Here is an 18,654-nt window from a genome sequence, read left to right on the forward strand (position 1 = left end):
CCTCCAGCTGTGCCCACATGCTGTGAGTGCAGCTCTTCATTCATTAAAACAGAGTGGAAATTGAGCTAACCAAAGCTGCTGCTGCTGCTGCACTCTGTCCAAATACATTTACTTGTGTGCGCCCAGTAACATGAGCACTGTATGACTTCAAATCAAAGCCCAGTCCTCACCAGCCATGTTTTCACAAATAGAGGCAGATTTCAATCACAGGCTCTGATTAATTCAGTACTGAAGTTGCCTGCAGATCCAAAAGAAGGAGAAAATACTGCAAGGAAAAGAATAATGCTAGTAGTGTACCAAGGTGAGAAAGAAGATGAGCTGGATATCCATTGTGTATTGCATCCACAGAATATGAGCACAGCCTCTCACAGTCTCCTGCTTGATGATCTGAAGACATTTAAAGCTCAATGAGTGACAGGAGGGATGGGAACGACACTACAGCTTGTGCTGGTGATAGAGATAAAGATAGATGTTGAGTTTTAACCCTGTATCATCTGGCATAAATAATCAGACATCATGATCTGTCTACACAGTTCTATAGCACGCATTGGAGTGGAAAATCAGAAGGTTGCAATTAGTGAAATATACTTTGCAGTTTCATAGTCTTTTCCCAAGTTTGCTATGCATGAATTTTATGCAACAATAGCTGATGGCCCTTATCTTATTGACGTGTCACAAATATTGGAGGCATAGCAAACAATACAGGTTATTTTTGTGGTGATTCGTGGTCACTGAAACTTTCAAGACAAGTATCACAAAATAAAGATGCACATATTAACACACACTCAAATGATAAAAACAACCTATCAATCCATTAAACAATGGATTGATAGGTTGTACAATTCCTTTCATTTTATTGAAATTAATTAAAAAAAAAAACCAGCAGACACTTTTAAAAATGTGATGCGTTTTCTGGGTTAGAGTGCCAGTGAACATAAAATATTCTACTAAAAACTCTACCTGCACATTTAGACATGACACGTTTATTAGATGATCTTTCAGATTCACATACACTGCCATTGTTATGCAATGCACTATGGTTAATGATGTCATATGGTTGCATAGTTCATCCCACTATTTCCTGTGGTATGTCAACCACAAAGTCTTTTTTAAATTTAACCTGAATGTTGTTTTAGTGAAGAGGACACGGAGGAAGAAGCTACTGTCATGTAGACGAAGATGAGTACAATCAGAGTGATGTGGAAAAAGGACAATGTAATCATTTGACATCACTACCCTGACATACATGCAAATATATGTTTTTATGTTATTTTCTCAAAATATAGAAATCTAGTTTATTTCTGTGAATAACACAGGGGTCTAGCCATTTTCAAACCATATTATTACAAATTTAGATTTAAAATACCAGAAAATGTAGACCATACATCATGATGGCAAAAATAATATTAAGTCCAACTAAGAAGAGAAAAATCAGGCCAACATTGTTATTGATATCTATTTCATCTTAAAGAGTCCTTACTCTGAAATTGTCATGCTTGTTGAAAACAAACTAATTTTTACTTGTGCTCTTAGAAATGGCAGAAACTGTCTGATGTTCATTTTTTTAAAGTCAGGGGTGGAAAGTTACTAATTAAATTGATTTTTGTTTCTGTAATTGAGCAATAATGAGGGTTTTTTTGTGTACTGCTATTTCTTGAGTGCATTTTAAAATCAGTAGTTTTACTTGTCCTCAAGGATACTTTTGAGGATTTTTTGGTAGTATTGTACCTTTTTTTTAGTATCAGTTATTGATTGAATGCTGTGTGGTTCCTGTGACAATCCTGTGACAAAATTCTTGTACTAAACCACCCTTGGGTTTAGGTGCAGTTTTTATTTTTTAAATTTCACTAATACTTGCTCATATTTACTAAAAAATTGTATACTTTTTTCACAGCAGCAAAGTCTTAAAAGTAAAAAATAGCCTGATTTTGTCGGTTTGGCTTGAAGAATGAAACGCCCATGTAGTTTATTATCATGTAAATCGTTTTGCATTTATCTGTGTTAACACTCAGCAGCAACAGACTACCATTTAAAGATTTGTGGATTATAAGAAGATGTTTGGGGCTTATGCTCTATAAGCCACCACCTTGCTATATCTATAGAATAACATACAGTGCTGAGCAAATTTATCAGACCACCCTAACCCTAACCAAAGTAAGGTTTATGCCACAGCTGCCCTAAATTAACAGCATTTACCAAAATCATTTTTCATGTTTCTACAATGGTTAATACACCAATATGTAGAAGCTCTTTAACCGAAATGAGATTTTTAATGCTAAAATATAATTATTATTGTTATCCATGGATTTTCAAATTTATTGATTTACAAAAAAGCTGAAAAAATAGTAAATCACATTATTATTTCTTGATTAATATGTCAAATTATAGTTATTTACTTGCATTCCTGAACAGAAAAATGAGTTTTAGTGGTTGAATGTTATGCTTGATTAATTTCTGACTTCTCAGAGAAGCCCAGTGAGCCGGCTCAAATTTGGGTGAATTCAGTTTGAAATCCCTCATTCCTGTTCAAAATGGTAAAATGTGGAGAGCTCAGTGAAAATGAAAGAGTCCGCATTAAAGCACTTCATGATACTGGATGGTCTCTGAGACAAATATGACAGGTGGTCTAATAAATCTGTTAAGCACTGTACATATTAAAGGTACAAATAAATGTATAAGGACATATGCATGATTCCTTTTTACTGAGCTTTAAATGCAGAATTATAACTTGTGCGTGTAGTACTTTATTTCAGATAAGAAAAGCATGCAGACTTTCCTCCACTGACTTAAACATGCTTTGTGTTAGAGGTCAAATCAAATAACACTTCCAGTCATTCCCTCATGGGTGGAATAGTAATGCTATTTCTCTGAATACACACACTGTTATTATTCTGCATCTGACAAACAAATGTAACTTCTTCTGCCTCTTAAACTCCGCCTGCACAGCTCAGATAAAGTCTGCTGTGTTATGAGCACTATGATTCACAGAGATCGGCTCAGTGTTGGAGATCTCTCTTATAATACAGGAGACAATATTTGCTTGTATGTAATAGTTACAAGTCAGCCGCCTCTTCTTGTGTCTGACACAGAACTGGACTGTGACAGTGAGTTCAGCTCTCAAACAAAGCAGAATATTCTTATTTCTTAAAAGCACTAGAAAGTTATTGAAAAGTTGATATGCCTCTGTTGTTCCCAAAGATCTCTATGTTAAATTCCTCATGTGCAAATTGAGGTGGAGGGGTTGGAGTCGGGGGAGTGCTCACAGCCGTCACTGTGATAATGGATCATTCTCACAGTCTCCTGTAAGCTTTTGTATGTGGGGTGAAACATTCAGGCTGCTGCTTCCTTTTATCTGGCCTCAGGGAAGAATTTGGAGAAAAAAAGAGAGATGAGGGTGCAGGAAGGGCTTAACACTTTTTTTTGTCCCCAGTTTTTTCCCTTTAAACCTGCCATACAACATTTTATCTGCAGGACTAGGGATAAAGACTCTTTAATGAGGACTGAGCCAAAACAAGAGAGACTATGAAACCTAGACAATCATATGGCAGCAGCAGAGTCGATGTGCTTAAGTTCAAGCAGAATATCAGAATGGGGAAGAAGGGTGGTATATGTGACTCTGAATATGCCATGGTTGTTGGCTGGTCTGAGTAAATCACAATGGTCTGGAAAAGAGAAAACATCCAGCTTTTTGGGTTAAAATGCTTTGCTGATGGCAGAGATCAACAGAGAGAGTAGTGTGAGTGACTCATATAACCACAGCTTATAACCCATTTAAGCAGAAGAGCATTTTTAAACCAACAACACATCAAACCTTAAAGAAGCAGCAGAAGACCACAGTGGCTCCTGTCAGCTTAGAACTTGAAACTCACGCTACAGTCACCAAATTTGGAAAATGGACCAATAAGTCTCAACTTCTGGAGCAGCATTTAAAAAGTAGGATCACAATTTGTCATAAACGACATAAAAGCCTACAAGACCACCAACGACCATAGTATTTTTCAAAGTCACTGAAATCACCTGTCTGCCTAAATGCTGCCACATGATTGGCTGTTTAGATAGTTGCATTAATTCAGTTGGATGGGTATACCTAAAGAAGTGGTCAGTGATTGTTTATGAGTCACTTAATAGTTTTGTATTAGGTATACAAACCAATGGTACTGAAAAAAGGTAACCTTAATGTCCTTTGGAGAATAATAAAGCTTTGCTTTGAATTGAATTTGGGAACATTTCAGTGAGTAAAAAAGATGTTAAAAGAACATTCTTGCAACAACAAAACAGTTATTAAGGTAAAAACCTACGGTCAAGAGTCTCAGAATGGGGAATAAAAAACCTTCCATTTGAACTTCCGTTGCTTAATTTGAAAAATGCACCACGTGTTAAACATGCGTAGTGCATTTTTTCAATAACATTTTCCCTGAGTTGCATGGAGTGTTCTTTTGTCTACATGGTGTAATAGTAGCCATGAATGCTGATTAACCAGGGACTGGACCTTCCAGACACGGGTGTCTTTATACTACATCTACTTGAGACACAATCACTCAGGTTATCCCCATTTCACTAAATGTGAGACTACTAGCACCGATTGACTGAACCACTGTTGAAACAGGTCAGTTACTTTGAAGAGAGTGAATATTTAGCCAGTCACATATTTTACATTACATGTTATTGGCATTAACTTTGTAGAAATCTGTTTTCATTTTGACATTAAATAGGTTTTGTTGTAGAAACATTTGTCAAAAAAGCCAAATTATATTGACCATGATGGATTTATAAAATCAATAAAAGGGTAAAACATTCAATGAGGTAATTTTTTTATAGGTAATGTATATACAGAAAGATATTTTTTCAAATTTTAGAGGGCTTTGTAGAGTCAGAGATGACTGTGGTCAGTGGTAAAATTGGTTAACTCTCAACCAGGTCAGTGATGTATGAATATGCATGAATGTGCATAGACTAGTTAATACAGGTGGATTCTTTACACAGAAGTGTCTACCATCTGCGTGTAAATGTGGTGTTAAATGGTAAGTGTGACCTGTGGTGTAAATGTCCTTTGAGTCGTCAGATTCTGTGTTTTTGTTTTAGACTTTACAGGGTTAAAGATCTCAAAGTGGTTTAACAGACTCATTTTTTATAAGTACTGGCAAACTTAATGAATCTCATTTGTTTGTGTAATTTCACTGTATGAATCTTCTGTGGAAAAAACATAAATGTTAATTTCAATAGAGAGCACGACAGGACCTCTTCGGTGTTTTATTGAGGAGTGAGGGTGCCTCTCAGTGGTGGTAATTTAGAAGTGCAGTTTTTTATGCAGCATCTTTTTTTTAATTATGTGAAGTAAAGCAGACAGAGTATGGAAAGGTATTTCATTGTTTGTGTTTACAGCTGCTTTAGACACTTGCAAGTATCATTCACATAGCATGAATTTTTATCGTCTCCTGAGGCTCAAACTGTGTGTGGACTTTATGAGTCTTCATTTAAAGTGACTATTTCAGTTGTATTTTTAATTCTGGCTTCTGCTTTGAAAGTAAAGAAACATCTGAACTTTGGCTGCTTTGTGGTAAAATCTTGTCCATATGTGAGTGAAGTAAACATAGACATTATGATTGTATCATTACTACATCTATCCATGAAATCAACACGTTCAGACGTTATATTCAGGACAAAGGTCCTTTATGCAAAGAAAAAAATCATTTATGGCCAGTTGTAATGCAGGAATCATAAACTTTAAAGTCAGCTTGCTACCTCATAACACACTCAGCACTTTATTTTATCATTTAACAACTTTATGTTGCTGTTTGTGAATTTCACGGACAGGATTTAAGGGCATCATCAGCCCTGTTTTTGACAGGACAAGACACGTGATTAGGATAATGGATCTATGGAGCAAAATTGTTCCTGCTTTAAAACTTCAAGTATGATATTTAAGTTTTAAGATCAGCGGAGGCCTGATAGTCATACATGCCATGCATTATGCTCTTTGATTTTCTTGTGGTCTCCTAATAGAAATGTCCTTATTTACAGAGCTGGAGAAGGACTGCTGTATTTATCACTATAGTGCTAAAACATGACAAACAAACAACAACATCATTTTGTTTGCATCTTAGTGCAATAACATTTAAATGTATCGGATTGTATTTATCTGCACAGGCCAGGGCCTGTTCTTGGCATAGGCAATATAGGCATTACATGAGCCCTGAACATTTTGAATGAAGCACCAAAGTAACTGATTTTCAACTCCTGAGCGTCATACTCTAACCCACTCATTCCCAAAGTCTGGGGGTCAGAACCCATGTTTGGGTTGCAGGGGTTTTATTTGGGTCACCAAATGAGTTTTCAGGATTTCTTTGCTACAGTATTTAATGTGGCATTATGTCTGCATATTATAGCCATGGGGGGCTCCATCCTATCACACTCATCCTCTCTAACATAATAAAACACAAAACAACACCAAAGCTAATGGATGGCTAAAGAGATAAAATCAGTTATTAATGCTTGGCTTATAAAAAGACCCAAGAGGTCAAATGAAGAAAGAGAATCTTAAGGAAGTGAAGTGGCCTCTTCCAGGCTTGTAAAACACTAAGCTCCAGGTCAGGACCAGCGCGAGACTTGATCAGCTATAACGTATGTAAAATTAAGTTGGTGGGTTGCAATGGCTTGAACCTCGTTAAAGGTGGGTCGCCAGCAGGGGCGGAGCCAGACATGATTAATATCCGGGACTAAGCCCAAATAAAGGATGGTCGGACACTTCCATAGAGATTTTTTGCTTATCGCACAGTTTAATGCACTATTTTTGCACACTTTTGAACAAAAATGTAGAATGCCAAACTAATGTTGTTTAACCTAAAAAATACTTCAATGCTAACATAAATTCTTTCTTATTTTTACTGAGCTAAAAGTGTCTTTATCATTCTTAAATCATGATTCACAGTGCTGGAGTTCAATAATTTTCACTCCTACCTCCTAAAAGTGTCTGAAACTTATTTTCTAAGTAACATTGCATGGGTAGGGTAGGAATTTGTTCTTTCAAACAAAGAACATAAGGGGGGGTTAGAGATACTGGTTTATTCACAAAAATGCTGTAAATTGTGTTCTTAGAACAATGTTAAAAGTACTTTTTACACTGCAGTGAGTGCATAGGTACAAAAATGGATTAGGACAAAAAGTCAGAATTCAGTGGAAAAAATCAGAATTCTGACATTTTTCACTGAATTAAAAAAAAAAAAGAAATGCATGCCAATTTTTTTTTAAATATCTCTTATCCTCTTCTGTACATTCTTAAATGTAAAAAATATCAGATTTTTTAAATGACATTTGGCTGCTGTGATCAGCAAAGCTCAATTATTGTGCTGATTTCTTTTTGCATTTATCTAACATAACACTCGTCAGCAACATACTTATAGCCAACCTGAAAGATTTGGGGCTTTTAAAAAAACATTCAGGGCTTAAGCCCCATACGCCACCCCCTCGCTCCGCCAATGGTCACCTGTTAAATAGTTTGGAAACACTGCTCTAACCTCTGCGCCCTGCTCCAGCCTCTCTCTCCCTACCTACAGACGGCCGGTGTTTTAAATTAAAATGGCTTAAAAATAAGATGTCGTTTGAAACGGCATATTCAAACCCTGTCATCATGGCATTTCAAAATAAAATGCTGTTTTAAACACCATTTTAGGCCATAAGCATCAACATTATGTCGAATATAAACACTTGTAACCTATCATTTGTGGTATAAAAGATACAGATGTAGCCACATGGTTATAAACTACATTGGAGGTTGCAGGTTTGAGACCCAGCTTGGCCAGTGTTTCACAAGTGATTTTACAAGACCATGCTACAGGACCCCCACCTGGACAAATGTTTTGTTCATAATTTCTACAGTCATAACATATTATGACTATGAAAACTTATTTGTAAGCTTGAATATATGTGTATATACAGCGTTTAAGTAGATCTGATCTGTCCGTCCATCCACAAAAAAAAAAATAGTATTTATTTATTTCTTAACTATATAACTTTCAGTTTAATTGGAGATATGATAACACTATTTAGACTAGAAAACAGAATGAAGGAGAGAGAGAGCAGTTTATTATAAAGAAAGAAATGAGGAACAGACAGTAGCAGTAGTTAAAAGAGGCTAAACAGTTCAGTCGGTTCCTCCTTAGGTAAAGTTCCCTTGGTCAAATATAAACCAGTTTGCTCAACAAAGCAGAGGCATGCATTTGTTTCCATGATATAAAACAAATAAAATACAACCATTATTGCTTGTCAAAATCAGGTCATATTTATTAGAGTCTGCTGAATCAAACATTGACATTAGTAGAGGTAAAAACTTTGTAGAGATAGACATTCATTTCAGTATTTGTATAAGAGTAAAAGAATAAAATTCAGTCCTGGGAAGCAAAGACACAGTCCACTCCCCTCTTAACTACAGATGGATCCTTTGTTCATCTTGCTTCAGTAATTGTAGCAAAATTTTCATGATGTTTCACCCCCTCTGGCCTCTTTACTATTAAAACGTGTCGAATCTTGCCACATTAGGTCCTCTTGCTTACTCTTTTGAAAGCCACACCCTTGTCTCCCGGTGTTGTGCAAGTCTGGAAGACATGGTTAGAAAAAAAGACAAAAATTATCAGATTTAGAAATTAGTTTGATAGAATTTTTCCTAGAGAGCACTTGCAGATTATGCATTTTCTACTTTACCATCACTAATTTATCATCAACGATCTCTGCTGTGAAGTTGTACTTTGGAAATGGTACTGAGATCTTTTGACCTTCCAGAGTCACAGGAGCCTATAAAGACAAAGCTCATAAATGATTCTCATCACATGAGTGGGTCACAATAAGTCATAAAAAGCTGCCACATTTGCTTTTGATCTTTTCTTTTATAAGCTCACCCTGAATTTGTCACCCTTCATTGTCATCAGCTCACACTCCTGACCTGCGGTGAACTTGTTGGTCCAGGACCAGCCAGGAATACTCTGAGTCCAGGAGAAGTCATTCCCATCCTGAACCACCTCTGTGATCACCTTGTGGTCAGTCTTGGCGCTTTGCTGTTCTGTTAAGAAACAGGCAAGATCCCATAGAAAAACAATGAAATGTTCAAGAATAAGCACCAACTTTGATCCAATTAATGTCTTCTAAATCAGCAGGAAAAAAATAATACCAATAATTTCAAGAAACTCCTCGTAGTTCTCTTGACTCTCCAGCTCATATTTCCCAGTGAACGCCATGGTGGAGGAAGAGAAAAGATGAGGCGAGGAAGACGTTATAAGAGACATAAAAAAGAGGAGTGGCCTCAGAATCTATTCTTCCTCCCCTTTCACATTTATCCACCAAACGTCACCTCTGCATGCATGGGAAAAGTCAGCAGGTATTTTTCTGAGGCAGTTCGTGTCGTGCTTTATCCTGGCAGAACTCCCACTCTTTTCCTGCTGCTGTCTGTGTCAGGTTTGTCATGAAGTTAGCAAGTTTGAACATGCAAAGCATTCTGCCAAGAGTAAGCTTTAAATAAAAGTCACACATTTTCTGTTGCTGAATTTTATCACTGATAAATACATTTAAATGACATGCTTGAATTTACAGCCATAAACACCAGAGCAGTGAATTGCAAAATGTTGAAACCTCATATTTAATTACAAAAAGCACAAAGACAACATATCTAGTAACCTTTTATTAGGAACCTATTTACAAAGTCCCTACCAAGATGTGCAGCAGCACGTTTAACAGGTAACAGACATGAATCGAGTAAACAGAATCAGCACAATCCTGGAATGACTTTGTCCTAAGAATTTCTTTTTCATCCTGCAGATTATAATTAAAAATAAGGAATTATCCAGTTGATTCAAATGATCAAAAAGCCGTACCCAGAGGAGTCACTGAAAATATGTAACTGTTCCCCCCTCACAGTCAATAAAGCCGCTGCTGAAGTTTTCTCTGAGGTACAGTTTGAACTTCTGTACACTATTAAATCTGAGGGAATTGTGCCTGAAAAACCCATCCAAGACACTGTGGCATCACAGTCCAATCCAATTGACTCTCACTGACTCTTCCATTGTCGAGAGTATGAGCAACTCTGGTGGAGGCACTTCTGTGTAACAGAAAGGAGTGTACCTGTAGCTAAAGTGTCAACCTGGCAGAGTCTGGAACAGATGGGGCAGACTTTGAAAAGCTCCAGTAGGCAGTCCTCATAAACCAACAACCTCTCCATGTCCTGGACAGGCTTTGTTGGTGCTCTGATGAGAAAGAAAACAAATGGTAACAGAAAACTTGTAAGAAAGTGTACAATTTTGTATATCTTATGTCCACACTAAAAGGTATAGCATGTAAAATTTTGGCACTGAAATATCTTATTTAATCAAAAATGAAAAATCAAATCAAAATGACTACTCCTATCAGTCTGAGATTTCTATCAGATATTTGCCCAGTCTGAATTAATTAGTTGTTAATGCATTTGTCATGGTAAAGACATCTGTCCCACTCAAAGCTTGCTGTAAAGGGCGGCTCAGACGACACAAATTCAGCCAGACTGGTCATTGGCAAGCCTGAGGCATCTTTGCATCATCACTTACCAGCGAGGGTCCCTATTTTTTCTCCCTTCAGGGATCTAATGTGTGGGCTACATTTTATTTAATTGTATTTCCATTATCACTCGCATATCATATATTGTATCTGAAGGGGAAACAGTCCATATCATCCTCCTCTTGATACATCAGTAACTGTTATCCAGCCTGTTATCATGGTTTGTTGTTTTCTTCTTTCATAAGCAAGGCTGCTACAGTCACACTGAGCGCTTCTGTTGCAGCTATCATTGACACTCTCTGACCTGCTCCCCCGATGACCTGTGATCTTGCACACAGTCGCAGATACAGTGGTGACATCAGTGTATGATGAGCGGCCAGGATCACACTTTTAGTGTGGTTAGGCTGTCGGCCAAGACGGGACAAGAGTTGCATAGTCTGACATGGTGAATCATGACCAACCAAAACATCGTGTAGTCTAAACCAGTCTTAACCTGGAAACCTCACTGCTAATTGTTCCTTGCTGAAGTTGGTTAGCATTAGCAGTGCCAAATGTGCACAAGCCATCTCGTGGATACTTAACACACTGGACTCCACGTATTTTAAAGAACAATATTCACCACTCATCAAATTTCTGCAAGATAACTGAAATGAGCTAGGCATGCAGGCATGGGTCAAGATCATTTGTTGAAGTTCAAACCTCAGTTTGAGAAAGACAGGTGAATTAAGTGACATTAAACATACATGAACAAGTGAACATCTCCTCCAACACACTCCTGCCTAGAAATGAAATCATGTGGAGGAACATATCTTCCCTTTTATGTCTTATTAGCAACAAAGTCTGTCACAAGTGAAGTAAACTTACTGTTCAGTGGTGGTGCCAACCAAATCAGAAATGCCGGTGCTGGTGGTGCGATCAGGATCTGCCAAGGTGGAACTGACATCACATTCCTGTGCAGAGGGAAAATGTAGGAGGGGGTGCTTTGTTGGTGGGCTGTCAGATGATACTGTTTTCTGCTTAAGCAAAGTGAAGGTGTAGAACTGCAGAACTAGGGGTTCATTGTTCCCCACAGCAACGCTCCTGGTTGATACAGTGGCTTGACAGCCTGCAGAAAATATGTGCAAAAATTCACATTATTAATGACATATAATTAAATGTTCCTCATGCACACTGTTTATCTGTTTGAAGGGAGGTGGAGACATGGGATGTAGAAAAAATGCAATTGTTGAACTTTAGACATCAACGCTGAAAAGGCTTGTACATGGCTTTTTGTTGTATCAAAACATGAATACTGCATGTTTGCAACATGTGGACTGTACTCAATCACAAAGAAACAAGTTTTAGCTTCCAGCCGAAGCAGTATCACTAGTATGGAGCTTGTAAAATAAGTGTGACAAACACAACATGAGGAAAACTACAGAACATTTCAGACAGAGACTGTATTTTTTAGTTTTTCTGAAATCTTTGAATCCTTGAATATTCATCAGAAGAAAATTCATCATTATCAGAAAAACAATCTTGTACTGTTGCAAAAAAGTTGGGGTGCTATGATTTTTTTTACATCCAGCCATGTAACTGTGCTGTTGCCTATTGGTTGCAAAATGCTCTTTCTGCTTTTTTCAGCAGTAACACTTACTTTTCTAGCCTTTTGATGTCCCGTCCCTACTTTTTCAAGGTGTGCTGGTTTCACCAAAATTTAAAATGAGTAAATTCTATTTCCATTTACACAGCGCCCACATTTTTTTGGAATAGGGGTTGTAGAAAATTCACAAGAAGATTCACAAATATTTACAAAGAATAACTAAAAGCTTATAACTCAGCATACCTGTAGTCCTACTTTTCCAAAGTTTTCTCTTGGACAGTTGCGTGGCTGCTCTCCTTTTGCCCATAGAGGGGTCAGTCTGGCACCTCACTTCTCTGTAAAATTCAAGGGTGTCATTACACTGGCACCCTATTTCCCTTGTGGTTGGAGGAGACTGCTGCTATGTCAAAGGGATAATAGATTAATATGCTTTCTAATGACAAATACGCTCATAAAAATCATCCACTGAATGCTATATTTCTATTGAAAGTGCCAAAATACCACATATGACAAATAAGATTTTTTCTTTTCCTGTAAGTTGGCTTCTTTGTGAGGTTTTTAATTACAATGTACCAATGCAGATTAAAGCTGTATAGTCTTCAGGAGGAGGACAACTAGTGTCTGTTTTCATCTTGTAACGTGAAATCAAAGGCATTACAGAATGAGTGAAATATGGTTGTGGGTTCTGGTTTAGGTGCCCCATCCTGACATTTACAGGACCTACACCCTTGAAAATCATTCTGGGGGTGCCAATGCTCAAATTTAACCACATTAGCTTTGAAATAATGCTATGCTACACAGTAAACATCATGTTGGATTATTGCACTCAACCACATAGTATTTACTATGGATTATCAGGATAACTGATTATTTATAGCCAAAACTAGTACTCACATGGCGCTCAGGTAGGGATACAGATGGTTCAGCACCTTTAACAAGCAACAGACGATCAACTGAGAAACCTATTTGTCTCCGTTGAAGGTTAAAAAAACTTTCCGGAGTGAAGTGGTCACTGCAGAGACGGCTTCTGCTATTTATTACCAGTTGTCCATCATGGTGCCTTTTCACAAAGTCAATCCACTTGTTCTTCATCTCCTCATTTTTGGGGAATCTATATAGGCCGACCGAGCTGGACCTCACATTTCGACATCCAGGGAAGATGCACTTTTCGTACGAAGGCAAAGCTAGTGAGAATAGCAGAATTAATTTTTTTTGTTTTCTGGAATCTTCAGAAACAATTTAGACCCGTAAACATCAGGGATAAAAACATTATCAGCTTAATATTGGTATTGGAAGATATGAAAATGTCTGCTGCTATTTAAAAACGATATACCAGCTATTAACATACTGTAGGCCTCATCAGCTCTAAATACTGACTGTACGAATGAGTTAGTCATTCTCTCATTCCTTAATTTTTAAAATTGTGTGTTTTAAGGCCTTAAGTTTTAGATCTGAACTATATTTAAATATCAGTATCAGCTAAAATTAATTTGTAAATACTGGATATGTGCAAGACTCCAACATCAAGCATCCTTAGTAAACATTAAATGAGTGATACTAAACAGCATCCTTAATATTCTTTAAGGATCTCTTCACAGGAACATACATTAGTGTTAGAAAACAATCTCATAAGAGCAGAGCAGTCAAACACAACATCTAACAGGAGGCAGTGAGCAGTTTAAGCTGTTTTCTCTTCACGTGTTGTGTTTATGTAGATGATCTTAAAAATATTCACAAAGCATAACTAGAAGCCTAAAATCTCAACATACCTGTAGTCCTCCTTGTTCCAAGTGTGCTAAACAGCTGTGTGGCCTCTCTCCTTTTAGAGAGATCAGTCTGCCACCTAACTTCTCTGGTAAATTCAAGGGTGTCATCACACTGGCATCCGATTTCTCTTGTGGTTGGAGGAAACTGCTGCTGCTATGTAAAAAGGATAATAGATCAGTATGCTTGTTGTGCCTAAAATATACACATAAAAAGCATCTACTGACTGGAAAAAATGTGTGATCATAAAATCCTGTATCACTACCTCTAATGCCCCAAATAAATTCCACCAGAGTGAGCTTGAAGGCGGACAGACCAAGACTTGGAACAATCCTGTCACTAAGCTCTGCCAGCAGTACCTTTGACTTCATGGCTTGGTTTTTGCTCTGATGTGCTTTGTCAGCTGTGTGGCCCTCTATAGAGAGGTGTGTGTGCCTTTCCAAATAATGTCCAATCACTTTAATTTACCACAAGTGGACTCCAAACAATGTGTCGAAACATCTCAGCAAAGATCCAGAGAAATGGGAGGAGCCTGAGCCAAATTTACAGTGTTGTTGCAAACAGTCAGAATACCTATATTAATGTGATATTTCAGCTTTTTTAATTTGGTAAAGTTTCAAAAAAATCTGTTTTCACTTTGTCACTATCGGTTACTGAGTGTAGATTAATCACAATAAAAGGTTTTATTTTCGACTGTAGCATCACACTGCAACATAATATTGAAAAATTGGGGGGGGGGGGTCTATATACTTTCTGAATGCACCATATCTACTTAAAATGGCTAGAGAAGTCCATATAACTGCCATCAATGTTAGAAATTTTTGCCCTTTTCCCTATAATTAGGCTTTCTGTGATTCTTCCAGTCCCACTACATGTTCTTAATAATCAACCTACCTGCCAACATTTAGGTCTTTAAATACAGGAGGTTTTGTGGTCAATGGGGGGGTCCAAGGCTGATGAGCAAATATGTTATGTAGGTTTAACTTCAGTTCTCTGTTTTTGCATGGGGACAAATACCTGGGTCCTCTCCCACTTTGGCCTTTTTCACACATGTCCTGTGTTCTGATGTATTACTATTATCTTGTTACAAAGTTGTCTCCTTTTATGGAGAAAAGGAAAAAACTTATTTCATTATAAATGTTGACAAAAAAGCCACAAAAGTGGGAATGTTGGCAGATATGAATCAATGAGGGCCACTATTGCAGATTTAGGCTGTACTATCTTCTTCTGTAAGAGGACAACTGGTGTTTTCTAAATTGTAAGGTGGAATACAAAAGTATTACATACCTTGATGTTTACAGAGGCCGTCCCTGTGAAAACAGTTCTGTGAGGCAGAGTCGGACTTTACCATTAGGCAGAGGTAGGCAATTGCCTGGGCCCCCATACTTCTAGGGGCCCCCATAACTAACTTAATTCTTTCTCCTCAAACAGCTTATGTTGTGACTGTTTAAAATTCCAATGGCTTAACTCACTCATTAAATGCACAAAATATTAAGTATACTCAGTCATGTTATAGTGGGATTAAAGCTTTAAATAATAAAACATTTATATTTGTGTCAATTACTATATTTTTTTCAATATTTCATTTAGAAACCCACAAAAACAAATTATTTGGTGTAACTGCTAATTCACTGAATATTCTATACCAACTATCATACAAATATATTAACATATAAATACAATTGCCCACTTTTTGAGAGGTTTTAATCAGTATGACCAAACATGACCAAAAAAGGAAACATGACCAAAAAAGTAAAATAAGGTCCAAAGTGGAACTTTTTTTTTTCTTTGAGTAAACTGTCATTTGTTGTTGAAATAAACATGATTATTAAGTATAACATTCCTCTAATATGTTTCTGTACAAAAAACACATAGTCATTTTTTGGTCGATTATCAACCGGCTTTCTTTGATGAATAAGAATTTGAAGGGGGTTGGGGGGTGGCTGGATGTGGAAAGCCCTTTATCTGTGTTCGCCTAGGGCCCAAAATTGCTAAATCGGCCATGTTGGGGTGGGGGCACTGATTGGATTACACCTATTCTAACCACATTTGTTTAGCAGTAAAGTCGTGGATCATTGAACTTTACAACTAAACATGTGCTGTCATTTAACTGTTCATCTTTAGTCTAAAGGTTAACTTACACTCACAGCTGGACAGGCCCTGTCTGCGAAGGCTCCAGGTGTTGCAGAGAGGGGTGGGTGATGGTCTGGGAGGGGGATAGACGGTTCTGCACCTCTAACAAGCAACAGGCGATCAACCGAGAAACCCAGCTGTCTTTGATGGAGATTAGTAAAACTTTCCGGAGTGAAGTGGAGACTGCAGAGGCGACTACTGTTAGAAATCTGCAGTTTTCCATCATGGTGCCTTTTCACAAAGTCAATCCACCTGTTCTTCATCTCCTCATTTTTGGGGAATCTGTATAAGCCGACCGAGCTGGACCTCACATTTCGACATCCGGGGAAGATGCACTTTTGGTACGAAGGCAATGGCATAGTTAGAGAGGATAGTACTATGTCGATGCGGCAGTGTTGATAGTTAAAATGCTCTTCTATTATCGAGTACTTTTTAAAACGTCGGTGCTAAATAAGCACTTAAACAAAAAAAATCTAGCAGTAGTCTTCCTCCCAATGTTTTCAGTCATTTTCTGTCAGTCACAGATAGCATATCTATGCTGTCCGTAATGTGCAGAGACGGGGTTGGTACCTTGTTCCGTGTCACGTGACTGAGGAGACCAATCAGAGGCAGTTAACGCGCACTCAGCGGCACCCGCGAGCGCGCGCACAAAGGCACACAGACCTAAAGTCCATAGACAAACTCAGCCTGCAATGTATTGTTGAGGATAAACAATCTAGGGATTATTTCTGATAAAGATCTATTTAAGTAAATAAATGTTACATGTAAGGGTTTGTATTTAAATGTTTTATCAACCCTCAGATACAAAAAATGTTGCAGACAGCCTCTGTGTATCCAAAAGTGAGACCTGACGAGGAATATCAATTTAAAAAAAAATTAATTTTCAGAAATGTAACCCTTAAAATAACAGTTAAACACATATATCATAAATTCCTTTGCTTTTTAATGTTAAAAATCCATTATAAATCAAATAATTTCTCTAAGCTATGGAAAGGGCTATTAGAGCCTCTGGTATGTTAATGTTGAGCAGTATTTTTTTTATATTTATGCAGTGTTATTTTTGAAGTGTTCAATTGTTTCACTGCAATTACATCAAATCAAATATATTGCATTCTATATATTCATTAATATTTTATCTATATGCATGCTGGGACTGCAGAATTTGGGGGTAATACTTGTCCATCTTTCCAGACATAGGTCTCTATCCAATCTGCATCTGCTTACAGGTGTTGAAGCTACAGCATCTGTGTAAACTAAGAACTTGTCTCAAAAACAAAGCCAGAGTTTGCTTTGATTTCCTCTGCGGCTTTATCTTTGATTCCCTGTGTTATTATTACTTGAGTGAGATCATGTTCTGGTGAGAGTGGACCATTGTGTATGTGTGTGTAGGGTGCTTATGATGATGAGGAGAAAAGAGGGACTTGACCTACAATCTGAATTCACACATGAAAGGAATGAATGCTAAACTAATCCTTTTTGTCACTAAAATTTAGAAAAACAAGAATCTCTAAAGAAAATCATGAATATTAATAATAATAATAATAATAATAATAATAATAATAATAAACACTTTACAGTTAATACCTGCCAGTATTTGCCCCCTTGCTTCACTTGGAGTAAAGGCCAGTAAGGCAGCACTGCCATCCAGTGGCTAAAAATATCACATCCATGCAGCTCAGTTACCATTGAAACATACAATAAATATTATACATGAGCACTTTTGCCATAAGGAGCAAGTTAGAAAAGAGAGGCAAAGTGTGCAGCATATTTTTTGACACTAAACCTTTTGTCAGTTCTTTATTTTGCTGGGCTACAAATGCTGAAACAGGTGCCTATTGTTTTTTTTTATCTTAATCACAAACCTATGTAATATAACTGATATGATGTAAAAATACAAAGAAACTGCATCGTTTCAGCCATTGGTTCCCAACCTTGTGGGCGTCAGATTTTTCAGGGGAGCACAAGACTCAGTCTGCTTTGATTAACTCTTACCTACTAAAATAATGATAAAACACTTTTAAGAAGTTCATGCAAAAGTCTCTTGATAGGAAAACCCTTGTGTGGGCTATTTTATACAATATAGATTTGAAGAATTAAATCTTTGAGGTTATTTTTTGATATCTATGTATCACCTTTTGTTTGTGTGGGTCCTGGGGGTCCCCAGCTCTTCTATAATACAAGTAAGGGGGCTCGTAAGAAAAACGGTTGTCAACCACTGGTTAAAGCCATGGATAGGTTTTTGTAATCAAACTCTGCAGGTTTGTAAATGAGTTACAATGAATTAACTTCTTCATGTGACCTGGGGCCTGATACACTTACAAACATTTCTGAAATCATTAAACCTTAAGAACAAGAAAGTACATGAACTTTAGAAAATGATGCAGAAAAGCTTTAAGTTAGAGCACAGAAATTCATTAAAATTCAGGAAAAGTCTTAATTTTTAGATGTCTTTGAAAGAAAATTCCAGATTCACACCTGTTTTTTTTTGTCCTAGGTGGATGCAGTTTAACCACCTTGATGTAACCAAGTATTTACTGACACTTAACCTCACAGATATTGCTTATGATGCAGTAAAGATTACATTCAATGGACTTGAAATATGTTATTGGTGGCATCCTGGTCTGCACTGTACACTGTGCTAATTTTATAATTAATATTGT

At 37.2% G+C, this 18,654-nt stretch overlaps 1 protein-coding gene across 8 annotated transcripts; it reads right to left on the minus strand.

The window, feature by feature from the left end:
• Positions 1-8,252: 8,252 nt before the first annotated feature.
• Positions 8,253-16,557, minus strand: LOC121516696 (gastrotropin-like). 8 transcript variants are annotated; one of them, XM_041798091.1, is made up of 8 exons: positions 16,003-16,557; positions 13,867-14,017; positions 13,139-13,281; positions 12,992-13,026; positions 12,341-12,432; positions 11,380-11,620; positions 9,161-10,229; positions 8,911-9,052 (listed from the first exon to the last, which is right to left on the minus strand). In XM_041798091.1, exons 1-7 carry the CDS (start codon positions 16,351-16,353, stop codon positions 10,034-10,036), a joined length of 1,209 nt encoding a protein of 402 aa, XP_041654025.1. In that variant the 5' UTR covers positions 16,354-16,557; the 3' UTR covers positions 8,911-9,052; positions 9,161-10,033. The 8 variants fall into 8 exon arrangements, with proteins under 8 accessions (XP_041654026.1, XP_041654020.1, XP_041654025.1 ...); XM_041798090.1 differs by having other exon boundaries at positions 9,161-9,435; positions 10,108-10,229; positions 12,341-12,494; positions 12,992-13,281; XM_041798086.1 differs by having other exon boundaries at positions 8,906-9,047; positions 12,341-12,494; positions 12,992-13,281.
• Between the last annotated feature and the right edge of the window lie 2,097 nt (positions 16,558-18,654).

The sequence above is a fragment of the Cheilinus undulatus genome, linkage group 10 (genome assembly GCF_018320785.1).
Source record: "Cheilinus undulatus linkage group 10, ASM1832078v1, whole genome shotgun sequence".
Classification (NCBI taxonomy): Eukaryota; Metazoa; Chordata; class Actinopteri; order Labriformes; family Labridae; genus Cheilinus; species Cheilinus undulatus.

Bases quoted from the DNA above. Each gene is read 5' to 3' on its own strand.
- LOC121516696 (XM_041798086.1), bottom strand. From the start codon at position 16,353: ATGCCATTGCCTTCGTACCAAAAGTGCATCTTCCCCGGATGTCGAAAT. The intron at 14,018-16,002 runs GTAAGTTAACCT...CTTTTTACATAG, and splicing joins GGGCCTGTCCAGCTGTGAGT to CAGCAGCAGTTTCCTCCAAC. The intron at 13,282-13,866 runs GTATGTTGAGAT...TATTCTCACTAG, and splicing joins TGGAACAAGGAGGACTACAG to CTTTGCCTTCGTACGAAAAG.